We start from the raw sequence: 27,363 nt of genomic DNA, 5'->3' as shown, positions 1-27,363 counted from the left end.
GAGACCCGGGGCCTGGCTTCTGCCCTGGCGCCGGTGGACGCCAGCGCTGCTGGGCGGCGCCCCTCGCCCGGCCCGGCGCGCGCCAGCCCCGCCGAGGTTTCGATGGCTGCGAAGCAAGGCGGGCACCAAGCCCGACGCCCCGCCCCGCCCCGGCGCCGCCCCGCCCCCGGGCCCGCCCTCCCCACCGCCTGCGCTGCCGCCGCCGCCACTGCCGCCGGGGGCGCGGGGGCTGCGGTGGGCGCAGCTCCGGCGCGGCGCGGACTGGAGGCGAGGGGGCCGCGCCAGGTCCCCAAGCCGAGGGGGGACCGGGCCGCCCCCGCCGCGCCCGCACTCCCGGGATGAGGTGCTGAGGCCCAGCATGGCAGGCCCTGGTCCCACCTTCCCGCTGCATCGACTCGTCTGGGCGAACCGGCATCGCGAACTGGAGGCCGCGCTGCACAGCCGCCAGGTGAGGAGGCCCATCGGATCCCAGGGCTGTCCTCCTGTCCGCCTCACCCAGCCACCCAAATCTGTGGTCTCCATCCCGGAGGCCGCCCGCCCAGCTCCCTCTCCCCAGAGGTCCAGTAGTCCCAGGTCACCTGCTCCTCGAGCTTGGGCTCCTGGCCTCTGGGCTCCCAGCGCTGGGCCTAGCCCTGCCGATCTCTCCACTTCGCACTGCATGCAGCCTCCGACCTCGTGCTGCACCACCCCTGAGCCCAGGCTGAGAAAAGCAGCTTGGTCCTGGTCCCCAGGCCAGTCCTGACTCTTGGCGTCAGCGGCTGCATCTCTACCTGACCAGAGGCCCCCCCTCCACCGGTCCCCCAGCTCTGACCCTGGCAGAGGGCAGGAGAGGTGGGCAAGCCCTTCCCACCTGCCCCGCTCTCTTCCCTTGCCAGGACGCTCAGGCCACCGGTGCCATTTCCACCGCCTGTCTGCAGTGACTCCCGCCCCTGTTCATCCCCGCGGCCTCCTTGCCCTGGCCTCTCCTTACTTGCCCTGCTGTGTCCCATCTCCCTCAGCACGACATTGAACAGGAAGACCCCCGGGGGCGCACCCCACTGGAGCTGGCCGTGTCCCTGGGGAACCTGGAGTCCGTGAGAGTCCTCCTTCGACACAATGCCAACGTGGGCAAAGAGAGCTGTCAGGGCTGGGCAGGTACTGCAGAGGCAAAGAGGGGCTTCCTTGAGACTGGCAGCAGGGGATGGTGTGGGGGAGTGAGCGGCCCGGCCTGGGGCCATCTAGGGAATGCCCCTCAGCCGCCCGGTGCCCCCAGTCCTGCAGGAGGCCGTCAGCACTGGGGATCCTGAGATGGTGCAGCTGGTGCTCCAGTATCGGGACTACCAGAGGGCCACGCAGAGGCTGGCCGGCATTCCAGAACTGCTCAACAAACTCCGCAAGGTGCAGCAGGGCACGGAGGTGTGGCCCGTGTGGGGAGCGTGGGGCACCACGGAGGGGGCCATGACAGACTCTGCAGGGTCACCCCGCCAGGCCCTGCCGTGGAAGGGCACCCAGCCTGTGGAGCACGCTTTCTGACACTGTCAGTGGGGTCCCTCCCTCTGGACCTCGGCCCAGGGTCAGTCAGGAAAGAGGGGCATCCCGGCCCCCCGTGGATGAGAGCGGGCCCTTTGGGAGGAAAGCCTTTGCCAACATAGAAGGTCCTCTATGATGTGTCCTCTCGATGTGTCTTTGTGGTCCAGCTCATCCCCCACCCCAGCCAAACCCTGCCCAGGAAAGGGTGGGCCTAAATAGGTCTGCGAGTCCTCAGGCTGTAACCATTCGCAGGCCAAGGGGCCAGGCTCAACCCCACCACTAGCCTGCTGATGTGCCAGAAATCTCAACAGAGCTTTAGGTGTTGAGTCTCCTGGTTCATGCACATTTCCTGGAAGGAGGATTTCATCCAACTTAGTGGATGTGGCCTGGACCCCCGTCCTCCCTTCTCAAAGCTGGGGTGGGGGGTGAGCTGGACCACAGAGACACATCAAGACCCGCCGAGGGGCTGGGCGCCCTGTGGGGGCTGGCCCTGCTGCAGGCAGGAAGGACCCTGACCAGCGCTCTGGTCCTTCTCAGGCCCCCGACTTCTACGTGGAGATGAAATGGGAGTTCACCAGCTGGGGTGAGTGGGGACCTACCTCTTGGCTCCCAGGGGGCCCGGGATGGGGCCTTGGGGAAAGAACGCCGGTGACCTCCGTGACCCCCTGCAGTACCCCTGGTGTCCAAGATGTGTCCGAGTGACGTGTACCGCGTGTGGAAGCGGGGTGAGAGCCTGCGGGTGGACACCAGCCTCCTGGGCTTCGAGCACATGACCTGGCAGCGTGGCCGGAGGAGCTTCATCTTCAAGGGCCAGGGTGAGCACTGGGGAGGAGGGGCTCCCCACTGGCCTGCAGCAGACCAGGGCCCCCGGCTTTCCTGTGGCTGTGAGGACAGTGCAGTCCTTTGTCTCTGTCTCCACGTGTGGAAGTGGAGGTGGGGTGGGGGGACCCAGAGCCTAAGGCCACAGCCGGCAGCAGCGGGCGGCTGAGGGGTCCCGGGGGGAGCCCTGCGGCCACTGTCTAAGCCTCACACTGATCGGTCACCCTCACACCCCCATGCCGGCACGCAGAGGCGGGAGCCTTGGTGATGGAGGTCGACCATGACCGGCAGGTGGTGCACACGGAGACGCTGGGGCTCACGCTGCACGAGCCCGAAGCACTGCTGGCCGCCATGCGGCCCAGTGAGGAGCACGTAGCCAGTCGCCTCACCTCTCCCATCGTCTCCACCCACCTGGACACTCGCAACGTGGCCTTCGAGAGGTCAGTTGGGGCCTGGCCACGCCGCGGGCAGTGCTCTTAGGGCTCTGGTTCAGGCCTCTGGGAGGCTGAGCCACCAGCAGAGGCTGCTCAGATGAGGCAGGGAGGTCACTGCAGGCCCAGTGACTCCTGGACCACCTGCCGGTCTGGAACCTGTGACACCTTCAAGCCCCTGCATGCCTGTCTGTACTGGCAGCTGTCTCCCGGGGAGGAGGCTAGGTCAGGGTGTCCTGACTTCTGACCTCACATGCTTTCCCATAAAACAGGGATTGAGGCTGTGGCCCAGGACGGCTGTTTGCACCAGAGCTGGCTTCTCAGGGGTGCAGGTGTGTCTAGGCCAGAGTCCTCTGTGGGTGGGCAAGGAGCCTATCCCCCCAACAACACGTACCCCAGTTCCAAAGCAGACTTCAGAAACACTTTAAAAAAAGAAAATAAAAAAATAGCTTTCTTGAGATAATGATTTTATATACCATACAGTTTACTTGTTTTAAGTGTACAATTCACTGGTCTCTAGTATATTCATCGGAGAAGGCAATGGCACCCCACTCCAGTACTCTTGCCTGGAAAATCCCATGGACGGAGGAGCCTGGTAGGCTATAATCCATGGGGTCGCTAAGAGTCGGACACGACTGAGCGACTTTACTTTCACTTTTCCCATTCATGTACTGGAGAAGGAAATGGCAACCCACTCCAGTATTCTTGCCTGGAGAACCCCAGGGATGGCTGAGCCTGGTGGGCTGCCGTCTATGGGGTCACACAGAGTCGGACACGACTGAAGCGACTTAGCAGCAGTATATTCACAGATAGGTAATTAGCACCACCGTCCAACTTTGGAACATTTTTGTCACCTCAAAAAAAAAACTCTGCCCCCTTTCATCGACTCCCATCCCCTCATCCCCACCCCCAGCTAATCTACTTTCTGTCTCCATAAATTTCCCAGTTCTGGATTTTCGTATGAATAGAATAATACAATATGTGCGGTCTTTTATCACTGGCCTCTTTGGCTTAGCATAGTGGTTTCAAGGTTCATCCAAGTTGTAGCATGTAACGACTTCATTCCTTTTCAATGGCCAGATCCATTGTATGAATACCCCACATTTTGTTTATTCATTCATCCATTGACAGTCCTAAGGATTATTTCCACCTTTTGAGTGTTGACTATTAGGCTATGAATAATGCTGCCCTAAACGTGAGTGTACAAGTTTTTGTGTGGACGTATGTTTTGATTTCTCTTGGGTATTTACCTAGGAGTGGAATTGCTAGGTCATGTGCTAATTAAACACAGATATTTAATTGTTTGAAGAGCTGACAGACTATTCACTGAAGGGGCTGTGGCATTTACATTCCCATCAGCAGTATATGAAGGTTTCAGTCTCTCCATATCCTCACCAACACTTACCACTCATTTATTTCTTTATTTTGGGGTTATCACCATCCTGGCGGGTGTGAAGTGGTATTTGTTGTGGTTTTGATTTACATTGCCTTAATGACTAATGATACTGAGCAACTTTTCATGTGCTTATTGGCCATTTGTGTATCTTCTTTGGAGAAGTGTCTATTCAGATCCTTTGCTCATTTTACAAATCAGGTTGTCTTTTTATTATTGAGTTACAAGAGCTCTTCGTGTGTTCTGGATATAAATCCCTTATCAAGTACATGATTTGCAAGCATTTTCTCCCGTTCTGTGGGTTGTCTTTTCACTTTCTTGATGGTGTCCTTTGAAGCACAAAAGTTTTTATTTTCATGAAGTCCAGTTTATCTATTTTTCCTTTTGTTTCTTGTGCTTTTAGTTTTATATCTAACAATACCTTGTTGTCAAATCCAAAGTCATGAAGATTTTCCCTTATGTTTTGTTCTGAAAGTTTTCTGGTTTTAGCTCTCACATTTAGCTCTTTGATCTATTTTGAATTAATATTTGTATATGGTGAGAGGTGAGGGTTCAGCTTCATTCTTTTGTATGTGACCATCCACTTCTCCCACCACTATTTGTTCAAAAGACTATTAATTCCCATTAAATGGTCTTGGCACCCCTGTGAAAAAATCAGTTGACCAGAGACAGATGGGTTTATTTCTATGTTCGCAATTCTATTCCACTGATCTGTATGACTCTCTTTATGCCAGTACCACACTATCTTAATCACACATTGCTTTGTAGTAAGTTTTTGAAATCAGAACGTATGAGTCTTCTGATTTTGTTCTTCTTTCTCAGGATGATTTTAGGTATTCTGGGTGGGTCCCTTGCAATTTCATATGAATTCCAGATTAAATTTATCTGTTTCTACAAAGAAGTCAGGTGGGATAGTGTTTGTGTTGAATCTGCAAAGCAGTTTGAAGAATAGTGCCATTTTAATAATGTTAAGACTTCTGCCATGAACATAGGTTATTTTTCCATTTTAGAGCTTTAATTTTTTTTCAGTGATGTTTTGTGGTTTTGCACTTAGAGTAAATAAATTTATTCTAATTTATTCTTTTTGATGTTACTATAGATTATTTTCTTAATTACATTTTGAACTGGTCATTGCAAATCTATAAAAACATAATGGAGTTTTGTATATTGATCTTATATCCTGCAACCTTGTCAGACTCATTTTTTAGTGGATTCCTCGTGATTTTTTATATGTAAGATCATGTCATCTGTTAATAGTTTTACTACTTCCTTTCCAATCCAAATCCCTTTTATTTCTTTTTCTTGTCTAATTGCTTTGTCTGGAACTACCAGTAGAATGTTGAATGGGAGTGGCAAGAGCAGACATCTTTGTCTTGTTTCTGACCTTAGGGGGAAAGGTCAGTCTTGCAGCATTTAGTATGATGTTAGTTGTAGGCTTCCCTTTATCACGTTGAGGAAGTTCCCTTCTGTTCCTAGTTTGTTGGGTGTTTTTATCGTGAAAGGGTTTGACTTTTGTCAAATGCTTTTTCTGTGTCTATTGATATGACCCTATGACTTTTATTTTTATTCTGTTGATATGTGTTGTTGTTCAGTCAGTCAGTCGTGTCCCACTCTTTGTGACTCCATGTATTGGAACACACCAGGCTTTCCTGTCCTTCACTATCTCCAGAGTTTGCTCAAACTCATGTCTGTTGAGTCAATGATGCCATCCAACCATCTCATCCTCTGTCACCCCCTTCTCCTCCTGCCCTCAATCTGATGTTGAACCAGTCCTGTATCTCTGGGATAAATTTAGCTTTGTCATGGTGTATAATTCTTTTCATATATTGCTAGATTTGGTTGGCTAGTATTTTGTGTCCATATTCATAAGAGACAATGTTTTATAGTTTTTTTGTACCACCTTTGTCTGGCTTTAGTATCTGGGCAATGCCCTAGAATGAGTTAGGCAGTGTCACCTCCTAGTCTATTTTTTGTAAGAGTTTGTGAATAATAGGTGTTAATTCTTCTTTAAAAGTGTGGTGGGATTTTTTGGTGAAACTGTCTGGGCTGGGCTTTACTCTGTGGGTAGTTGTTTTGTTTATTTTTATTTTTACTACTTCAATCCCTTTTCTCATTACAAATCTATTAGATTGTCTATTTCTTGAGTTAGTATTGGTAGTTTAGGTCTCTCTGAAAATGAAAGTGAAGTCGCTCAGTAGTGTCCAACCCTTTGGGACCCCGTGGGCTGTAGACTGCCAGGCTCCTCCATCCATGGGATTTTTCCAGGCAAGAAAACTGGAGTGGTTTGCCATTTCCTTCTCCAGGGGATCTTCCCGACCCAGGAGTTGAACCCAGGTCTCCCACACTGCAGGCAGACTCTTTACCATCTGAGCCACCAGGAAAGTTCTAGGTCTCTCTAGGATTTGTTCATTTCATCTAAATTATCTAATTTGTCGGGGTACAATTGTTCAACATATTCTTTTATTTATAACCCTTTTTATTTCTGTAATGTCAGTGGTAATGCCCTCTCTTTCATTTCTGATTCTGGTAATTTGAGTCTTCTCTCTTTTCCTGTCAATTCCATTGATCTTTTCAGAGAACCAGCTTTTGGTTGAATCATTTTCTCTATTGTTTTCCTATCCTTCATTTCATTAATTTTCACTCTGATATTTATTAGTTCCTGCCTTCTGTTTGCTGTGGGTTTAGTTTGCTATTTTCCCAGTGTCTTATTATGGAAGATTAGGTTACAGCTATCCATTTCCCTGTGAGCATTGCTTTAGTTGTGTCCCATAAGTTTTGATATGTTGTATATTCATTTCCATTCATCTCAAAGTACTTTCTGATTTTACTTTTGATTTATCATTTGATCCGTTGGTTATTTAGGAGCGAGTTACTTTTCACATATTCATGAGTTCCCAATTTTTTTTTCTGTTTTTAATTCTAATTTCATTCAGTCGTGACTGGAAAACATCAGTCCGTCAGCTCAGTTGCTCACTTGTGTCCTACTCTTTGCGACCCCATGGACTTCAGCACGCCAGGCTTCCCTGTCCATCACCAACTCCTGGAGTTGGAGAACATACTTTGTATAATTGCTTTCCTTTCAGTTTTGTTGAGGTTTCTTTTATGGCCGAGCATATAGTCTGTCCTGAAGGATGTGTATCCTGTTGTTGTTGGGTGAAGTGTTTAAGGACATCTATCAAGTCTAGTTTATATATTTATATTTATCAAGTCTTCCGTTTCCTTGCTGATTTGTCTATTTGTTCTTTCCCTTCTTGAAGGTGGCGTTATAAAGTCTTCAACTATTATTGAGTCAGACATATTTTTATTTTTTAATTTTTATTGTGAAAAAGTTAAAGCACATAGACTAGTATAATATACTCATCGCTCAAACTTTAACATGTATCAACATTTTGCTTTTTTTTTTTTTGGCTGTGCTGTGCGGCACATGAGATCTTAGTTCCTTGACCAGGGATCAAACCCATGCCCCCTGCAGTGGAAGCACCAAGTCCTAACCACTGGATCACCAGGGAATTCCCAACATTTTGCCAATCTTGTTGAATCTGCTCTTCCATACTTTTTTCCTTTTTCCTTTTCCTTTATTTTAAAGCACATCCCAGATGCCTTATCATTTCAGCAGTACATGCATCTTTATGTGACTGTAACAGATAAGGATGTTTTTAAACTGAGCCCCCACTGTTAGCGAAAATGAACAATTCCCCAGTGCTTCCTAGTCCTCAGTCCTCTGTTCATTTGTCCGAGCTGTCCAAGCAGCCCCTTCAAGGTCCCTGTGTGTTTCCCAGTGGGAAGGCTAATTGGAGGGGGTCTTTGGAAGGGACGACTTTGGCCAGAGTTGGGGGGTGTGAGTCCTCATGAGCTCCTGTTTGGTCTGTTTCAGGAACAAATGTGGTATCTGGGGCTGGCGGTCTGAGAAGATGGAAACCGTTAGCGGCTACGAGGCCAAGGCAGGAGAGCCTAGTGGTGGGGGCTGGGGTAGGAGACGAGGCCCAGGAACTCTGCCCCTTCTCCCCTTCTCCACATCCACCCCGTGTGGAGGGAGAGGCTGAGCAGTCCACGGGCTCCGGAAGCCCTGTGTGGCCCCTGCTGAGCCCACAGGGATCACCCACAGCACAGACCCCCACCCAGATCACCAAGATGAAGCGAGGAGCGTTTCCCCTCATTAGTGACTCCCTGGGGTTCAGACCCCACCGCCTCCACTGCGGGGAGCGAGATCTCACCTGTCCCTGGGGACAGGAGGCCCTGGGTCCTGTGCTAGTGAGGCTGAGTGTGGGGAACAGGCTCCGAGCCCCCAGCTCCTCCCGTGTCCCTCCTGCTCCCCAGGTGTACAGTGCCACCAACGTGGAGCTGGTGACACGCACACGCACGGAGCACCTCTCTGATCAGGACAAGGCGAGGATCAAAGGTAAACCCAGGTGCGCCTGCCCGCTGCCCAGTCACACCATATGGGGGGGATCACCCATGTGTGGGGTCAGGGCCAGAGTGTCTGGGCCAAGCTGGGAGACGTCCACATTCCCATCTACTCTGCCTCCCACTACCCAGGAAGCTCCAGGGTGGAAGGTGGGTGTGGGCAGTCTAGGGGCAGTGGCCCCAGGTCCCCTGATGGGCTCCACCCCTTCTCCTTAGGGGGGAAGACTCCATTCCAGTCCTTCCTTGGGATGGCCCAGCAGCACTCCTCCCACAATGGGGTGAGCCAGGGCTGGGGGGTGGGTGCTGGGGCCCGGCTGGCAGGGGCCACTGGGCAGGGCCAGGCCAGTGCCTCCGGAGCGCTAAGCCTAGTCCTGGGGCCCACACAGGCTCCTGTGCAGCAGGCAGCCAGCCCCACAAACCCCACAGCCATTTCCCCCGATGAATACTTTGACCCCAACTTCAGCCTGGAGTCGAGGAACATCGGCCGCCCCATTGAGATGTCCAGCAAAGTACAGAGGTGAGGTCTGGGGGCTGGTTGCAGGCTTCCCTCTGTGCCCCCAAGCCCTTGTAGATTCCCCTCACACACGGGGCCCCCTGGAGTGGGGGACCACTCACCCAGCCAGCTGCCTTCTAGACTCGACTCCCTCGTGAATGAATGGATGAATGGATGGCTTTCTGTTCAATTGAATGAGCACTTGCTGGGAGCCAGCTTGTGGCCGAGGGGAAGGGCACGGGGCTCTCACACCTCCTGGCTCTGGGGCCCGAGGAATCATCTTCCTCTCTGAGAGTCTAGACCCCCCCTTAGTAAAATGAGAACAGTCGCATTTGACCATCCGCTCACAAGGTGCTGGGAGGCCCTGATGAGCTGTGAGTTCTAGAACATTCCACGGGCCCTGCACTCTCCCTGGAGCTTCACGTGGGCTCCCTCAGCCGGGGACTGGGATGTGACCCTAGTGGTGCAGTCCTGAATTTTCGAGGGGGTTGCTGGTCCCCAGAGGAAGTGCCGTGCATGCGAGGTGCTGGCTGTGGGCTGAGGAGGAGGATGGGGCTGTGGATGGGCCAGGCTGAGCCTGGGGCCTGGGGACAGCCCAGGCTGTAGGGCCAGAAGGACATAAGCTCCCAGGGGAAGCAGGCAGGGGCCACTGAGCAGAGAAGAGGGTCCCCCAGGCCAGGCGGAGAGCATGCATAGAGGCAGGTGTCCAGAGTAGGTGGGCCTCAGCAGAGGGGCCACCAGAGGTTCCTTGACCCACATCCTGTGGTTGGCTGGGCAGGTTCAAGGCGACGCTGTGGCTGAGCGAGGAGCACCCACTGTCCCTGGGGGACCAGGTGACACCCATCATCGACCTGATGGCCATCAGCAACGCTCACTTTGCCAAGCTGCGGGACTTCATCACCCTGCGCCTTCCGCCCGGCTTCCCGGTCAAGATTGGTGAGAGGGTGGGCCGGGCAACAGGAGGGTCCCAGGCAGCACCCTCTTGGGAGTGGCGGCAGGGCTGGCTCAGGCTGCCCGTCTCCTCACAGAGATCCCCCTCTTCCACGTGCTCAACGCCCGCATCACCTTCAGCAACCTGTGTGGCTGCGATGAGCCCCTGAGCTCGGTGTGGGTGCCGGCGCCCGGCTCTGCTGTCGCAGCTTCAGGTACCGCTGCGGGCAGGCATAGGGCCGTGAGGTTCGCCCGCCTCTGTGTGCCAGGTAGGGGGGCTGAGCACGACCCCTCTGCTGCGCCCAGGGAGCCCCTTCCCCTGTGAGGTGGACCCTGCCGTGTTCGAGGTGCCCAAGGGGTACAGCGTGCTGGGCGCGGAGCGCAGTGAGCCCCTGCGTGACGAGGACGATGACCTGCTGCAGTTTGCCATCCAGCAGAGCCTGCTGGAAGCGGGCACAGAGGCAGAGCAGGTGGGGTGCGGCCTGGGCCGGGCCCTGGGCGTGGGCCAGGGTGGCAGAGGTGACAGCTCAGGGCTCTGGCTGCTGCAGGTGACTGTCTGGGAAGCCCTGACCAACACCCGGCCTGGCGTCCATCATCCCCAGGCCACGGCCTACGAGGAGCAGCTTCAGCTGGAGCGGTGAGCTCGCTGGGACCTACAAGGGCCAGGTCTCAGCCCTGCCCTGCCTCGCAGGTCCTGCCAGCCCTGGGGGCTCTTGGCAGGTGCGGGGTAGGGAGCGGGGAGGTGCTGGCCCCAGGACCCCACACCCTCTTTGAGGCCACCCTGCACCTTCAGGGCTGCCCACCAGGGAGGGCGGCAGGCATGAAGCCTGGGGAGACAGGACCTGGCCTTGTGTCTTCTCTCTGGTCTTCCGGTCCCAGCCCCCCTGCCCTTATCTGCGCCCTCCACAGCCTGGCCCGGCCCTCAGTCCCCTCCCCAGCCTTTGGGCTCACGGGTCTGCTCTCCCTTCTCATGCCTGGCCTGGAAGGGCCCTCCAGGAAAGCCTGCGGATGTCCACAGAGCCCGGAGGTCCGGGCTCCCCGCACAGGACGCCCCCGACCCCAGCCCCCCCGAGCTTTGAAGAGCAGCTTCGCCTGGCCCTGGAGCTGTCCTCGCGCGAGCAGGAGGAGCGGGAGCGCCGGGGGCAGCAGGAGGAGGAGGACCTACAGCGGATCCTGCAGCTCTCGCTCACCGAGCATTGAGCCCCCGCCCCGCCCTCGGGAGGGAGGGCGTCTGGGCTGCTCCCCCACCCACTTTTGTAATTTATTTATTTATAAACACTCAGCTGCTGGGTTTGGGGGCCTGGAGCCCTAGAGGTGGGGGCTGGCCTTGGAGACCAAGATGGAAATAAAGAGACCCTCAGCAGCAGGCTTGCTTTGCTCAGTGTGGGGTGGGGGGGCCTGGTGGGGGGTACCAAGGCAAGACACTGTGGGTAATGGCCTTAGGACTTGGATTTGAATCCTGACCGTGGCCCCCTTGGCCTGTTTCCTCAGCTTTAAATGAGACCTCCTCCAACACTCAGGGCTGCTGGGAGGGTAAAAAGAGCCGACAGGTGTCAAGCGCCCTCACGGGCTAGGTGCTCCCTAAAGGTGCTCAGTTCCCCTGAGACCGGTCCCACCTGCTGGAGACCCGGGCTTTCCCGGAATTCGGGAAGGGCAGAGCCTGGTTCTCCAGGTGGCTCAGAGGCAGGGCCCCTGCAGCTCAGGCCTGGGTTCCTCCGCCTACCTACCCTGGCAGGTTCGACTGCAGTGACATTAGACAAGTCACTTCCCTCTGCTGCGGCCCTGAACCTGCTCAGCCCCGCCCAGCTCACCTCCAAAGTGGCCCCGAGGACCCCTTGTGAGCCTATGGGTTTGTTCTAAATCCAGCCTGACACCCCCTGAAGCTCTGCGAGTCTCTCAACTACTCGTGCCGAGTGGAGGTGCCGGGGCCACCCAGCAAAAAGAAGTCTGGGGCGCCTCCACTTGAGACCCACCGTGTCTGGTCCTCTCCAAGACCTGGGTCCTCAGCCCTGCCTCCCTGGGCTCCACCTCTGCGGGGTAACAGGATGGTTGAGGCCCAGAGCACAGCTCAGGTGACCGAGCCGGGCGGAGCCGAGGACTGGGGCTGGGGCGCCTCCTGGGAGGAGGGACCGAACCCTGAGCGCTGCGTAGGCTGCCTTTTCCCGCCGCCGAGGCTCGGCGCCTCACCTGCGCCCCGCCCCCTGGCCCCGCCCCCAACGTGCTTTGAGGGGCGGGAGCGAGGCGGAGACGCAGAGGGAGGGGCGGTGGCCACTGCGTGCGGGCTCCGCAGGCCGTGCTGGACGGGTGTCTGGCCCTTTAAGGTTCGCCCCGAGGAGGTGCCAGGCCCTGGTGGCGCCGGACTCTCCTTCCTGGTCCTGCGGGGCAGGGACCGTCTGTCCGCGGGGCTGAGGGAGGGCGCCGCGCCGTACCGGCCCAGGTGCCCCCGGCCTGGCCCCATGGCCCTGGTCACAGTAAGCCGCTCGCCCCCGGCCAGCGGCCACTCCACGCCTGTGGGGCCCACGGTGAGTCTGGCTTGGCTGTGCTCCTGCCCACGCAGTTGGCTGCCAGTTGGGCCTGGGGGAGTGCTTGCTGCCCACGGGCAGCCTCCCCTCAAGCTGCGGGTGTGCGGAGGGGGACTTCACATCTCAGGCTAGAGCGGCTTGGGGGAGATCTTGAGGCAACCAGGAACTCGGACCAAGGCAAGATCCGGAGCCCCGAGCGCCCGCGGAGGCCCTACCCCGTTCTGGGCCCAAACCTGGGCCAAACCCTCAGGCATCTCCAGCAGCTCTCCCCCTCCCTTACCTCTGGCTGCCGGCCTGGACCTGGGCCCAGCTCCGCCAGTGTCTCCACGTGGAAAGTGGACTGGAATAGAAAAGGATCTGACACTTTTTCTGGTTCCTTTCCCCACTGCAGGGGGTCGAGGGGAGGGAACGAGGGAGAAAGAAGAGGAACAAGGGAGGGGGGCGGAGGGGGGCGAGCGTGATCCCTGCACCCCCAACCCCAGCACCCTGAACCTGGGGAGGAGTCCTTTCCCACCACTTCACTCTGCCCTGGGGGCTGCCTTCTCAGCAGGACCAGGTGTCCCAGCGCAGAAGCCGGCTCCAGCGAAGGTGAGCGCCTCTCCCCACACATGCACCTCCATTCAGCCACCAGGCTTGGTCACTGCCCTCTGGGGGGACTCGCAGCCAAAGCCAACTACTTAGTATGTGGGGACAGAGTTGCTAGTGGGTAAGACTGGCTGCCTTTGCTTCCATATTCCCTCGGTCAGCCTGGACCTAGCTCTGGCCAGTGGTCCCACGTTATGGGGCAGGATGGGACAGCAGGGCCTGAGGACTCCTGGGTCCCCACCAAGGTCACAGTTATTTACTGAGTTAGGCAGCTGGGAAGGGAAAGATGGGCTTGAGGCTTGACAGCCTCCAAGGCAGTGGTTCCTGAAGCACTGAGGCAGCATCACCTTGGAACTGGGTAGGGGTGCACCTTCTCAGGTCTCCCCTCTAGGCACACTGACTCTCTGGGGATGGGGGCCAACACCTGATTTAATAAATCCTCCAGGCGGTTCTGGGGGTTGACTCCCCTGTCCTGAGGGGTGGGATGGGCTGTCACGGTGTCCTTGCTCCCCTGCCAGGCAGAGCTTTGCAGTACTCCGAGGGGCTGTCCTGGGACTGCAGGATGGAGGGGACAATGGAGATGCCGCCAGGCCCAGCCCGGAGCCAGCGGAGGAGCCCCCCGGGGAAGGGCAGTCCCACGGGGACCAGACAGACAACGGGCACAGGCCCCCGAGTCCCGGCAAGCAGGAGCAGAGTCAACACCTGCACCTCATGGTCCAGCTGCTGAGGCCACAGGACGACATCCGTCTGGTGAGGGCCCCGTGCGGAGCCCTCTGGTCCTCTGAAAGGGAGAGAGCCACTCCTCAGCTGGGAGGGGAGAGTGGAACAGAGCCAGTGTGTGTTTGGAGAGCAGTGATGTGAGGGCAGGGGGCACCCTGGGGAGCGTAGAGATTACCCAAACCACGATGACTCTGCGGTTTCAGCTAGAGTTGTTTTAACAGGGTGAGGTGGTGTCTTCAAGTCTCTGGAGAGAGCTGGGAGAGGATGGGGAGGTTTGTCCCACGTGAGCCTATAGGGCAAGATTAGGACCAAGAGCGGGGAATTACCCAGAGGCAGATTTCTGTTCAAGGAGCACAAGACCTTCCTGACTATGTGAGGTGTCCACAAAGGGACTGGTGCTCAGGGGGGGGCCTGCTGAGCAGCCACCGTGGGCTGGTGTCCTGGAAGGGCCCATGGGGATGGGACACAGGCGGGAAAGGGAGAACCAATTCCCAGATGCCTGTGGAACATCTCACTGTCTACAGCAAGATGGGAAAAACGAGACACAGTCTTTTGTAAGGCAGAATTAATTCCACAGAAGTACCACCCTTTATTGTGAGATTGGGTCCTTAATATTTCTTTGGTAACAAACATTTCTGGAATCAAATTATGGTAATGGGAACTGGAAAGGTGTTTTTTAAACTTCCTTCCTAGCAGGAAAAAAAAAAAAATGGGTGATCTGTCATGCCCATGCTCCCCCTTTTTTCCCCACATACATCCCCTTTGAGAAAACTCTTTATAAACATTTTAATGGACCATGAAATCCCAAAGCTGGGAACCACTAGACTGTAACCACTGATCTGGTATCTGGGGAGGGAGGGGTGGGTGCAGAGGGAACAGGGGGAGGTCTGTTCCAGACCCGGATGTGTGTCAGGTGGGGGTGGGGAGAACAGGTCCCCTGGGCCACTGTGACCCCAGGCTTCTTCCTTCTCCTCTTCCCCAGGCAGCCCAGCTGGAGGCGGCTCGGGCCCCCCGGCTCCGCTACCTGCTGGTAGTTTCCACCAGAGAAGGTCTGAGCCAGGATGAGACAGTCCTTCTGGGAGTGGACTTCCCTGACAGCAGGTGGGAACGGGGAGGAGGAACAGGAGGGCCAGGCGGGGAGGCGCTGGTGCTGATGGACGGCTGCTTGCCCTCTGTCCACGCCAGCTCCCCCAGCTGCACCCTCGGCCTGGTCTTGCCTCTCTGGAGTGACACCCAGGTGTACCTAGATGGAGACGGGTAAGAGGTGGCACCTCGAGGGAAGGGAAAGGAGAGAGAGGGGCCAGAGGGTGAAATAACCAAGTGTGATGTACGCCCGGGGGGTTGGTACTGGGGAGCACCTGCAGAACTCCAGGCTGAGCCTACTCTCAGCTCCACCTGAGATCCACCGTGTGAGCCTGGGCAAGTCACCTAACTTCTCAGGGTCTCAGCTGCCCCACGTCTGGCAAACAGGGCTTATTTTGAAGCTCAGACGATGTGTATATGTTCTGAGGACCAGCCTGGTGAGGTGGCTAATGGGTAGGCCTCTCGGAGGCGCTGTTCTAGAGCCAGGTCCCACCCCACCGCGTCTCCCACAGGGGCTTCAGTGTGACGTCCGGGGGGCAGAGTCGGATCTTCAAGCCAGTCTCCATTCAGACCATGTGGTAAGGGGCGTGGCTCCAGCGTGGCCCCAGGGTCTGGGGAGGGCCTCTGGGAGGACGGTGTGACCCGGCCTCCCCTCTGTCCCAGGGCCACGCTCCAGGTGTTGCACCAGGCATGTGAGGCGGCTCTCAACAGTGGTCTTGTGCCAGGGGGCAGTGCCCTCACCTGGACCAGCCACTACCAGGACAGACTGAGCTCTGACCAGAGCTGTCTCAACGAGTGGATGGCCATGGACGACTTGGAGTCTCTGCGGCCTCCCTGCGTGGAGCCCAGCCGGTCAGTACAGGAAGGGGGCTTGGGGGGAGGTGCCATAGCAGAGAGGGGAAGGGGCCCTGGACTGACAGGCTCGGGTCCCAGGCCCTCAGAACAGGAGCAGATGGAGCAGGCGATCCGGGCCGAGCTGTGGGAGGTGCTGGACACCAGTGACCTGGACAACGTCACTTCCAAAGAGGTGGGCCGGGTGCGGGGATGAGGGGGGAACTAGGCCCTGGGTGGGGGCCCTCCGGCTGGGCGCCAGAGTGGTCCTCTCCTTGGAGCCTTCCCCTTTAGCGCTCCTCCTGTCTGAGCTGTTTCCACATGCCTGGCCTCAGCTTCTCTGCCGTGATGGGACGCAGTACTGTCCTCAGAGGCCCCAAAGGGGAGGGTGGGGTGTAGGAACCTTGCGAGGTGCCCCAGCCTTGCCTCACCCGCCTGCCTGCAGATCCGCCAGGCCCTGGAGCTACGTCTGGGATGTCCTCTCCAGCAGTACCGCGACTTCATCGACAACCAGATGCTGCTGCTCATGGCCCAGCAAGACCGGGCATCCCGCATCTTCCCCCACCTCTACCTGGTGAGCTGCAGGCTGGGGGTGGGAGGTGGGGACGGCCAGAGCTGGGAGAGACCGAATGATGCGCTCTCCCTGTTCCCAGGGCTCAGAGTGGAACGCAGCGAACCTGGAGGAGCTGCAGAGAAATAGGTAGGGTTTCAAGCCCTCTCAGGACTGTCCACCCTCCGTCTTCCCCAAGGGGAAACCTGGCCAGAAACTCCCAGAACCCTCTCAGCAGCCGCTAACTCTGCTTCCAGCTCCGCCCCGGGGCTGCTGCCCTCCCACGGGCTCAGGCCGGGACAGGGGAATAGCTACCTTGCTGGTCTGCTAGCAGCTCCGTGGTCCCCTCTACCCTCTCCCCAGCTGTAGAGCAGAAACGCCCCTCTCTGCCTGACCATGTCTCTTGGAGAAGGAAGGGCCCCTCTCCGGCTGCCTGCTCCCAACACTTCAGTCACTTGTCCACCATGGGCTTTCGGGAAACCTATGACAATAGGTTTTAGCTATTGCACATCCAGCCAGGCTCAGCTGAGCTCAAAAGCCCTTCTCTGGGGACCTCCCTGGAGGTCCAGTGTTAAGACTCTGCACTTCCAATGCAGGGGGCATGAGTTCGATCCCTGGTCTGGGAACTAAGATCCCACATGTTGCACAGAACAGTGCCCCCCCACAACCCTGAAAAAAAAGCCCTAACTGACTTCTGATGATAAGATAAGGACTTGTGCTGCAGACGGCCCCGCAGCTACCTGGAAGCCAGGCAGGGCGGGGAGGGGAGGACAGTACTCAAGCCCAGTGGGGTAAACCGATTGGCTCAAGGTCACAGTCATCTCCCCTTCCCACTGCAACTGTACCCCCCGCCCCTGACCCTCAGCACCAAGAACACTAAGTGCCCAGGGTGCGCCGGCCCCGTGTCAGCCTGGCTCGTGCCTGGGCTGCAGGGTGAGCCACATCTTGAACATGGCCCGTGAGATTGACAACTTCTACCCCGAGCGCTTTACCTACCACAACGTGCGCCTCTGGGATGAGGAGTCGGCCCAGCTGCTGCCCCACTGGAAGGAGACACACCGCTTCGTGGAGGCCGCCAGGTGGGGCCGTGCCGCCCTGCCGCCTGCCCCACCTCAGCCGCCTGCCCTCTGCTGCCCGTGCCTGCCACCTGCCTGCCCTGCCCTCAGCTTTTCTGGCCCTCAGGGCCCTCACCTCCTTTCCCCTCTGCTCTGGGAGGCGAGCCCGCGAGCTGCCCTGCCCCCACACAGCACAGCGACGGGTGGGGAAGGGGAAGCTGACCGTGTTTGGCCTCCACAGAGCGCAGGGCACCCGGGTGCTCGTCCACTGCAAGATGGGCGTCAGCCGCTCGGCTGCCACAGTGATCGCCTATGCCATGAAGCAGTACGGCTGGAGCCTGGAGCAGGCTCTGCGCCACGTGCAGGAGCTCCGGCCCATTGCCCGCCCCAACCCCGGCTTCCTGCGCCAGCTGCAGACCTACCAGGGCATCCTGACTGCTAGGTATGCAGTGGGGGGACAAGGGAAGGGGGCGTGGGGGTGGACACTGGGGGTGGCTGCTGGGTCACTCGAAGCTGACTCAGGGCCGCCCCCTCGCAGCCGGCAGAGCCATGTCTGGGAGCAGAAAGTGGGTGGGGCCTCCCCAGAGGAGCCCCTGGCCCCCGAAGTCTCTACACCGTTCCCACCTCTTCAGCCAGAACCGGGGGGCAGTGGGGAGCTGAATGTCATGGGGTCAGAGGACAGCCAGGCAGCCCCAAAAGAAGCGCCTGGGTCGCGGCCCCGTATCAACCTCCGTGGGGTCATGAGGTCCATCAGCCTCCTGGAGCCGCCCTCGGAGCTGGACAGCCCCTCAGGCGATGCTGACCTGCCAGAGGTGAGGCTGCGGCCACGGGAGGAGCCAGGCTGAAGCAGGGTGGGGGCCAAGAGGAGGAGGGGGCAGATGGCAGGAGGATGGAGAGAGTCCAGGACTGAGGCTTGGCTTGGCCCTGAGCAGGGGACTCCTGAGCAGGCGGGCCGTGCCCTGGTCTGCTCCTTTTCATCCCCTCAGAGCAGCGGAGGAGACACAGTGAGGACAGGTGAGCCCCGCTCTCCACGGGAGCTGGAGCGCAGCCTTGGAACAGGGCCATCTGGCGGGCTCCATGGCTGAACAGCCCTAGGCTGGTGGCTGCAGGCAGCTCTCAGCCTGATGAGGAGACTTGCTTCCTGAGGCTCAGGGCTGCCCAGACTTGGGGGAGCATCCTCCCCAGGCCAGGAGCTGCAAAACCAACTGCTGAACCCAGATGGGTGTGGATGACCTCAGCACCCCTTCCCAAAGCGGAGGGGCAACCCATTGAAGGATGGGGGTGCAGAGTGGTCATAGCACTCACACAACCAAAGTCATGGCTGGATAGCTGAGCTCTCTCCCTCTGCTGAGAGCTGCAGGGCGCAAGTTTAAGACCAGAAGCTGGCCCCTGCCTTGGGAAGTCACCCCCCGCTCCCATGTGACTTGAGGCCAAAGTGGCTGACCTGGAGGAAAGAAAGACAGCTCATCTCACAGAGGACGGGGACATTTAGGAGAGGCTTCCTGGAGGAGGTGGCACTGGGTGTGGAAGGCTGGGGGGAACAGATGGTTGACGGGGATTGTCAGTGTTCCTAAAGGCAGGATGTCCTCACTCAGCACCCAGCTCAGGGCCTGGCATGGAGGATGTGTCCTTTGTGGCACGCGGGACAGACTGTACAAAGTAGTGGGGGCAAGAGGAGGAGAGGGGGGCTAAGAAGGGCTTCTGGGGGCCACGCAAGGGCAGGAGGCCTGGGGTGCTGCCTTCTCCTAGGGAAATCTGACCTGTGAGTAGCTCAGTGTTTCTGTATTCACTCAACAGACATTCTGCACCTACCCTCTTCATGCCCCTGCCCTGGAAAGACTGCCTCCTGACTATAGTCTCACTCTTCCAGGTTTTCTCTTCAAAAGAATCTTCAGATGAGGACCCTCCCCAGCCCTTCCCTCAGCCCTCAAGCGCCAAGGGAGGCCAGCAGGCCCGCAGGGGGCCTTGGCCTGCCCTGAAGTCCCGCCAGTCTGTGGCGGCCCTCAACAGCGCCGCCTTGGTGGCCAGCCGGACCCGGGCCTTCCAGGAGCAGGGGGAGGCTGGCTGTCCGTCCACACCCAGGCACCAGAAGATTGTGAGGCAGGCCAGTGTGGAGAGCAGTGGGGAGGAGGGCGAGGCGTGAGCCCTCATGCGTGCCCATGCCCCCTTAGACACAAGTAGAGGCACCCGAGCACAGCTCCTGGGGCGAGCACCCTTCAGTCCTGTCAGTCTGTTCCCTTTCCTCTTAGCTCCTCCCCAGGAGGCCGCAGGCTCCTGTCACTACAGCCTCAGCACCGACAGCCTTAAGTCTCCGACCCATGTCCACCTCTCCAAGGGCTCAAGATTTTCTCCATATTTGGGGATATGGTAGAGACTGAAGGTGCCTTTGCGGGCAACAGTACCCTAGCTTCATTCTCAACTGCTGCCTGAAACACACACTTGAAGCCACAGATTTAAAAAACAGAGTTTTCCGGTGCAGAAAGGCTCAGGCTCCCTCCCGCTCCCACTCCCATCTGCCTCATCCCCCGACCCCCACCATTTCACTCCTGGGGCCCTCCAGAGAACCAGTGGGGCCCCCCCCACAAAGGCCGAGAGTAAACTCAGTCCCCAGACCCCTCAGATGGGGCTGGCGGTCGGCCTCCCTCACACGCCCTGTAAGCAGCCTGAGTCTTCTGCTGCCCCAGAGCCCCCACCAGCACTGCACTGGAGCACAGGGCACTAAGCCAAAGAGAGTCTTCTTTGTGTTTCATGGCCTCTGGCCAGTTTTTCATAGTCTTAATAGTATCTCGCTTTGTACTCAGAAATAAAAAACATTTTCTTACTATTTTCAATTTTATGATAAAGCCTGTCAGTCCACTCTTTGGTTACACAAGGAGTCTGGCCTCTCATTACCCCTTCCAGTCTCCTCACAGTTCCCAGGTATCTCATGACAGGCCCTTGTGGGCAGTGGTGTGTTTGAGGTGGGGTGGGAGGAAGAATGGGGAAGAGAAGAGAGGTGGCCGGAGCTATTTCCCTCATCTCCCAGGGCAGGGCCTGGGTAAATGCTAGCTGCACACACCCCCTCAGGCAGGTCAGCAGGGGAACAAGTCTACACTGGGCAGCAGGTGCTCGACTCTGTTGGGGCAGCGGAAGGGAGTTACCTACCAGGAAATGGAAGCTGCCAATGCCTATCTGGACAGGACCGAGCCTGTCCCGGAAACTAAGGTTCCTTTTGGACACTTGCTGCTAGTTCCTGAGCACACTTTGGGTCCCAAGAATCTTCCTGCTACAATGCAAGAGAGCCTCATTTTCCAAGCCAGTCCACCACTGCCAGGGAAGAAGCCTTGATGGGCCCTTCCCTCTACCGAGGGGTTCTTTCTGTTCAGTTAGTGTTTAAGAAGAGCAGGCAGGTCCATCGTTGTCACTTCTCTCCCTGCTTCCCAAGATAATGTAACACGGTGCCCTGTAACACTAGTTTGATTGGGGGTGGGGAGTGGGCGGGTGCAACTCCTTCCCTCACAGCAGGCCTCACAGATGGGAGCTGGTGGCAAATGTTCTTGTTAATTGAGACTTCATGCTCAGTTCTAGGAATGAATCTCTCACCCAGACCCTGGTTGGACCCCCAGCGCTGCTCTAACCCTAGTGGACAGAGACTTGGGTTCTGGTCCTAGCTTTATCACTTGCAACGTTACTTCATCTTAAGTCTCTGTTTCTTTCTGTAAAACAAAAGGATTAAACTAGGAAATCCCTAGGCTTCTCCCTCCTGCTTTGATATTTTAACAATACACGTCATCTGTACATCAACAGAATTCAGCCTCAACATGCTCTCTAGAAGAGGAATTGTTTTCTGTGGGTAGCAGGTTCAGGGTCACGAGGTGATGTTCAGAAAAGCTAAATCCGATTCTTGATCCACTAGGCTGATCCACCCTACTGAGCCGAGAGGGGGTTGCAACCATGGTTCCCACCCAGGCTGCCCTTTCAGCAGTCCAAGGCCTAGGCTGGGGGGAAGTGAGGGTGACAATGTTGGGCGGGTAGCCAAGGCCAGGCCCTGCCCTCCTGAAGTCTGTGCAGCTGGGAAGGCAGGATCCAATCAGGAAATCAGAGCTGTGGGGCCCACTATAATCTACGGAGGACTCTGAGAAGTAAGAATTCACCACGTGGAGAAACAAAAATTGGAAGGGAAATTATCTGCATCAAAAATGCAGATAAATGATTAAGAACTATATGTATACTGGGAGTTTCCTGGTGGCCAAGTGTTAGGATTCCAGACTTTCACTGCCAGGGCCTGGGTTCAATCCCTGGTTGGGGAGCTGAGATACCTCAAGCCACGTGGCACGCCTACCCCCCCTCCCAAAAAAAAAGAACTATATATATATAGATAAAGATCACACAAGTTGCTAAAGGGGCAAAAAATACAGTATTAAAAAAAGATATAAAATGAAAAGAGTGTCTCCATCTGATCTTGCCCTCCAGTCCTTCACAGGCAACCACTGTTACCAGCTTGAATCCCTCCAAAGACATCCCATGCTTAAGTCATCAAATATATTTGTATATTCTTTTTAAAATATAAATTAAATCATTATTAACATCCTGCATTTTGACAATTGTTTTCATATTACAGAGAGTTGCACATCGGTACATCAGGAATGTGCCTGATGTGCCTAATTTTAAAAATAACCACACATCTCCTCGCTAATGGAATCTGTCATTATTTAAGTGGTCATCTATCAATGGTGATTTGCTGTTTCGTTTCCATTTCAAGTAATGCTTAATTACCCTTGCATATACTTTCTCGTGCACACATGATCACTAATTTCATAGGGGTATTTCTAGAATCGCTGAAGCAGAGGCTATGTGCATTGTTTCCATTTTTTAAATGTTATTTTTCTTTTTAAAAACTTTTATTTATTTTGGCTGCTCCGCCTGGCACGTGGGATCCTAATTTCTCGACCAAGGATGGAACCCACACCCCCCTGTCCTGGAAGCCCGGAGTCCCAACCGCAGGACTGCTAGGGAAGTCCCACTACGCGCATTTTTAATTCTAAAAGGCACTACCTAATTTCCTTACCAGAAATTGCACTAATTTACAGAGGATGGGAATGCCTGTTTATGTTCTTAAAAAGACTGTCCAATCTGCACATCAACCATCTCATATAAACCTTGCAACACTCGCAGAGGAGAAATGGGAGCCATTACAATTACCACCCTTTTAGAAATAAGGAAACCGAGGCCCGGTAGTTCCTGGGCCAGCTCCCACCTCCGCATCGTTCTCCCTCCGTCTGGCCCGGCTCGGCCCGGCTTGGGACGAGGCACCAGCCAGGGCATCCCCTCCTCAGGACACATTTTCAAACGGCAAGACGAAACGCTCCGAAGACCGCGACCTCACCTCTTCCCCTCGCCTCCCAGACGCCTCAGAGCCGCGGCTGCCAAGAGAAACTACATTTCGGCCCCCACGGCCTCTCCTACGCCGGCAGCACCCAGAAAGGGCCCAGGCCGGCCAGGGAACCTGGCGGCTCAGAAAAGACTGCAATGCTGGGGCGCCATCTTGCGTCCGTTCCTCTGGCCACCGGGTGACAGTCTGGAAACCACACTTCCCAGAGTGCCTAGCGCCTTCGCGCAGGCGCAACGATCCTTTTTTTTTAAACCCCCGTTTCCAGAGCAACGGGTCTCGGCAGCTAGACCCTGGGGAGAGTCAGCTGTAGCTCTCTCTGTGGTGCCCTGACGCCAGGACCGGGTCTATAGACTGTTGAGGGGGCAAAGTAGGAGCCTGAGGAAAGGAGACCAGGTGGCCCTGCCTCCGGGCTGGGGCCAGCGCTTCCCAATTCTCCTCAGCATCCGGGCGTCCTGGTGCCTCCGCGTTCTGAGGCGAAGGGGCACGGGTTGGCGAGACCAAGTCGAGCACTGGTCTGCGCGACCCTGCTGGTCCCACTCAGCGCTTTGTCACCCCCTGCCAAGAGCCTGCGCGCCGCCGACAGGTATTCAGGGGCGCGGGCCGATGAGCTGACGATTGGCGCCCCAGGTGAAGGTGCCGGTAGCATCCGGCAGGATAACGGCCGCACCCGTTGGATCCCGCTCTGCCTGTGATGGATCGGGGGCCCGCGCTCAGGGCTTCACGTCCCCCTCTGTAAAATGGAGCTTGGACTGCTGCTCTTGCGCACATTGCCATTCCGTTGCTCTGTGAGACCCCAGGAACATGTCCCTTTATCTCTCTGGGCCCAAGTTTCCTCTCTCTAAAGTAAGGAGATTGAAGCAGATGTTCCCTAAGGTCTCGTCCAGCAGGTATGGGGTCATTGTCCCTCCTTGCAGACCAAAAAAAGAAAAAAAGGGACCTGGATGATCTGGGCAAGAAGAGTCAGAGACACTTGGGTATGTGACTTTGGGCCAAGTGGCTACATCTCCTGAGGCTCAGTTTTCCTGATTTGCAAAACTAGGGGTAATGATAGAACCATTTCAGGTTTTTGATGGTTGCATGGGAGTGAGTTTTTAGCCTACCTGTAATAAGTGCTGTCCCCCATACCAGCCATCAGTTCTGATACTTTCAAAAATATTCCTTAGCCACTGTGAGAACTTAATTTTTGGAATCATTTCCTCCTAGGCAGGGATGATTTTATAGGCTGATCCTGATGGGAAAACCTAGGCCTTCTTACCCAAGGCTGGATGCTCAGGGCCGGTGTAGCTCTTCCCTTCAGCCTCAGTACAGCACAGGATTATGAAGCAATCTTGAGGACAAGTGATGGACACTCCTTTGGCTCTTGTGGCTTTTGTGTCCTTCTTGGCTCTTCTTTTTCTATGGCCCACTCTTCCCCAGAGATATTTCTTTCCCAGCTCTGACCCACCTGGGAGTGGGAAACTATGTGACACACCAACAGATTGTTGAGACCAACAGCTGCTGCAAAGGACTGAGGCTGGCTCAGCAGCACCCTCTTCAGGCTGGCTTCTAGGCCCTGCCCTTCCACAGGCCCGCCCAGGGCTGAACTTGTGCCAGGAGCTAATGCTGAAGCGGACCACTCAGAGCAGCTGTCCAGTGACCTGGGGAGTGGAGAACTTCTTTAGGATCTGGGATGGAGCTGTTACTTGAGGAAGGCAGAACAGAGAAAATTGAAGAGACAATGGCTTGAGGACAGGGCAAACCCTCCCAAGTCTTGTTTAGATGTCCCCTGAGATCCTCTGTTGCTTACAGAGGATGTGGTCACCCTCTGAACAAGGAAGCTGGGGAGAGGTTAAGTGGGTACAACCAAGGAAGGGATGTACCACAGCTGACACTCCATTTTCTCACTAGATGTGAGGTGGTGCAGGACGTCCGGGGGCCACAAATGCTCCTTTTCCTGGAGATGTGACCCAAAGTGAGCTGTTACACCATCTTCCTGGTAACGTGTGCTCCCACCTGGGATCCTGCACTTCCTCTCCGTCCTGCTTCTCCAGTTTGCTCCTACTCTACTGGTGCAGGGAAGTGCCTGTGGGTGTGTCAGGATTCCCGTGTAGTGAAATGCCCCGGGAAGCCTTAATTACTCCAGACCTGGTGCAGCTCAGGGCCTGCCTACATCAACCTACTGCAGGGTCATGGTGATCTATTACAATGTACAACAGCTGAAAAGTCGTATGACTTCCACTTTCCCATCTGAGGGATATTGAGTTTTTAGGTTTAGGTCAAAGAGCCAGTGGTAACACGGAGACCAGGGGTCTTCCTACAGCCTTGGCTGTCACTGAAGGCATGCCATCTGCCTCCTGATAAGGCCACAGTCTGAGACTAACCTGCAGTTAAACCGGAGCTCTCCTTCCTTCCCATTTCAGCCAGAATTCCCAGTCCATTTTCCCTAGTTTTCAAGCCCAGCTTCTCTGTCACTGGGCATATTTGACCAGAGCCTCTCACTCTCACATCCTTGCAAGTTGCTGACTTGTTCCCATGGCAGCAGGTCGCACCAGTGCTGACACTCCTCTCCTTTCTCTGCCAGGCTTGCTGGTTCCCAGGCAGTGGCCCTGGAAGGCTAGGCCATTTTAGGAATTCTGTATCTGGGCTGGAGGACCAAGAATACGAAAGCTGTCTTCCCAAAGGGTGAGGAGGCAAGTTGGTAACATCAGCCCAGTGGGATTCCCTGGCCTGGGCAATGATGCCACTCCCCACCCCACTGGAACCCCTCAGTGAGCCTTGGAGGTAAAGTTGGGGAGGCAAGAGTGGCAGGGAGGGGCATACAGAGCAAGCCCTGGCTAAAGCAAGACCCCATGTGCTGGCCTAACTCAGGCCAGACATAATTGTGGAGGTTGGGCGACAGTTTGGGTGAAGGAGGCTGCCCTGGAGGCTGGCATGGGGAAAAAGAGCTGATTATATGCACCCCACATTACTGATCTTCACACAGCCTGAGACGGCGTGAAGCTGGACATACCTTCATGCCACCTGTCTCCACAGGCCGCGCTCTGCTGTGCAGCTCATCTCTTGGTTTGGAGAACTAGCTCTGAGACCTCTGACTTTCTCCATGGCTTCCACCCTCACTGGTGGCTCAGCTCGATGCCTTGTCCAGCTCTGGGCACAGTCTGATTGTCTCCATGTCCCAAATGTTCCTGTGCTAGACTGAACTCTGCCTCGTGAGAATGTCCGCTCTCCTGCTGACCCCAAGCTTTTATTTCCTAAACAGAAATGGGAAGCTGGGGAAACTGGGAGGCCAAGTGCCATGGGGATAGAGTAAGTGGTCTGGGGGGAACAAATACAATTATTTGAGGGTCAGTGGGATGACTGAGCTGGTTGGCAGAGATCCCCCCAAACCCCAATACTGGTAGATGGCCTGTATGGCAGGCGTGGCTGGCTGGAGCAAGGCCTACAGGCTCTCCCTGCAGCCAGATATGCTTCAGGTGGTCCCTGCTGCCTCACCCACCATCCTGCTGCAGCCTCCCCCTCCCCTCAGCCACACTATGTCATCTCTTCCCTCTCCTCCCTCCACCCCTGGCCCACTCATGCCTGAGCTGCTTAGGAGGGCTGAGCTTGGCCTGCATGCTGCAGGACTGGTGCTCTCAGGCAAATACTTGATTCCTCTCCTCTTACAAAGGAAAAAGGACTCCGAAAAGAGAGGAGGTTAGAGCAAGAGGACAGAATTACCTGAAAGCCAAGTGCAAAGGAATCAAGTTGAAGCGATGCTACTAGAGAAGGACTCAGGGTACCAGTCAGCTCTAAGGGCCTGCTGGTCTCGGGAAGGGGTTGTGGGGCCAGGTGAGGCTGGTCTAATGGAGAACTGTTTCGAGGTGGACCCTGTTTGACAGCCTGAGGGTCTGTGAAGGATTCATTTGACAGGAAGACAGGGATAAAACTAAACCTATTCCTTTTTCCTATAGTTCTGCTGTTCAAGTCTTGAGCTTCAAGCTTTTCTCTCCTGTCAACTTTCCCACCTCCTCTATTCTCCTACACTTAGGTGTAAATCTCGGGGTGATAACCCTCACTTTCCACATTTAATCAGTTATCAAATTCTGTGGGTCCTTCACAAAACAGTTGCCTTTTATTCCCACTTCCTGTACCTAACCCAATCTCCGGCTCCCTCTCCTAGACTACTATAATAGCCTCCTAACTGTGATGCCCTTTGGTCTGTCCAGAGTGTCCTGACTGGATTAATCTTTCAGGAGAATTGCATCACTTCACATGTTACTCCCATGTTTATTGCCCCTGTTGCCTCACATGGTGCCCCTGTTGCTTGCCAAGTACAGTACCCACACACTTCTTTTGTTCAGGGCTTTTCCAAGTTTGGCACACAGCCTACCTACCTTTCTGACTTATCTCCCAGAACGTCCTAGTATGCACCTTTGACTCAAATCAAACTAGATTACTCACTGTTTCTTGAAAACAATTTTCCCTCCCCTTAACCTTTGTTCCTGTTGTTCTTTCTATCTAGAAGGGTCCTCTCTCACGTTCACTTACTCATTTTAAAATATTTATTGAGGGACTTCCCTGGTGGTCCAGTGGCTAAGACTGTGCTCCCAATGCAGAGGGCCCAGGTTTGATCCCTAGTCAGGGAACCAGATCCCACATGCCACAACCGAGACCCAGTGCAGCCAAATAAATAAGAGTTTAAAAAAATA

The 27,363-nt window shown here is 55.8% G+C and overlaps 2 protein-coding genes and 2 long non-coding RNA genes across 12 annotated transcripts; 3 read left to right on the top strand and 1 right to left on the bottom strand.

Annotated features, from left to right (window-relative positions):
• The first annotated feature begins 207 nt into the window (after positions 1-207).
• Positions 208-11,345, top strand: ANKRD13D (ankyrin repeat domain 13D). 6 transcript variants are annotated; one of them, XM_081531963.1, is made up of 16 exons: positions 208-448; positions 999-1,134; positions 1,253-1,377; positions 2,047-2,092; positions 2,181-2,324; positions 2,579-2,768; positions 8,027-8,093; positions 8,470-8,551; positions 8,773-8,834; positions 8,943-9,073; positions 9,828-9,985; positions 10,078-10,194; positions 10,253-10,449; positions 10,528-10,608; positions 10,847-10,916; positions 11,007-11,345. In XM_081531963.1, exons 1-16 carry the CDS (start codon positions 359-361, stop codon positions 11,177-11,179), a joined length of 1,869 nt encoding a protein of 622 aa, XP_081388089.1. In that variant the 5' UTR covers positions 208-358; the 3' UTR covers positions 11,180-11,345. The 6 variants fall into 6 exon arrangements, with proteins under 6 accessions (XP_081388089.1, XP_081388086.1, XP_081388088.1 ...); XM_081531960.1 differs by lacking the exon at positions 10,847-10,916 and having other exon boundaries at positions 10,286-10,449; positions 10,528-10,616; positions 10,976-11,345; XM_081531962.1 differs by lacking the exon at positions 10,847-10,916 and having other exon boundaries at positions 10,286-10,449; positions 10,528-10,616; positions 10,966-11,345.
• Positions 11,346-12,228: 883 nt separating this feature from the next.
• SSH3 (slingshot protein phosphatase 3) lies at positions 12,229-20,156 on the top strand. Of its 4 annotated transcripts, none has more exons than XM_081531957.1 (14): positions 12,229-12,501; positions 13,052-13,089; positions 13,605-13,836; positions 14,789-14,907; positions 14,992-15,063; positions 15,402-15,467; positions 15,553-15,741; positions 15,823-15,916; positions 16,166-16,294; positions 16,374-16,420; positions 17,203-17,349; positions 17,567-17,767; positions 17,864-18,137; positions 19,196-20,156. In XM_081531957.1, exons 1-14 carry the CDS (start codon positions 12,436-12,438, stop codon positions 19,466-19,468), a joined length of 1,947 nt encoding a protein of 648 aa, XP_081388083.1. In that variant the 5' UTR covers positions 12,229-12,435; the 3' UTR covers positions 19,469-20,156. The 4 variants fall into 4 exon arrangements, with proteins under 4 accessions (XP_081388083.1, XP_081388082.1, XP_081388085.1 ...); XM_081531956.1 differs by having other exon boundaries at positions 13,049-13,089; XM_081531959.1 differs by lacking the exon at positions 17,203-17,349.
• On the bottom strand, positions 14,357-22,884 carry LOC145522861 (uncharacterized). The gene is made up of 4 exons (XR_014066196.1): positions 22,691-22,884; positions 16,152-16,406; positions 14,831-15,049; positions 14,357-14,495 (listed from the first exon to the last, which is right to left on the bottom strand). It is a non-coding gene; the product is annotated as an uncharacterized LOC145522861 (long non-coding RNA).
• A 69-nt stretch (positions 22,885-22,953) lies between these two features.
• Positions 22,954-27,363, top strand: LOC145522862 (uncharacterized). Its single transcript, XR_014066197.1, has 4 exons — positions 22,954-23,279; positions 24,584-24,671; positions 25,257-25,357; positions 25,709-27,363. It is a non-coding gene; the product is annotated as an uncharacterized LOC145522862 (long non-coding RNA).

The sequence above is a fragment of the Giraffa tippelskirchi genome, chromosome 10 (genome assembly GCF_054371585.1).
Source record: "Giraffa tippelskirchi isolate mGirTip1 chromosome 10, T2T-mGirTip1v1.2.pri, whole genome shotgun sequence".
NCBI lineage: Eukaryota > Metazoa > Chordata > Mammalia > Artiodactyla > Giraffidae > Giraffa > Giraffa tippelskirchi.
Note: the sequence above shows the minus strand (reverse complement) of the source record. Positions and strands in the feature narration are given on the sequence as shown.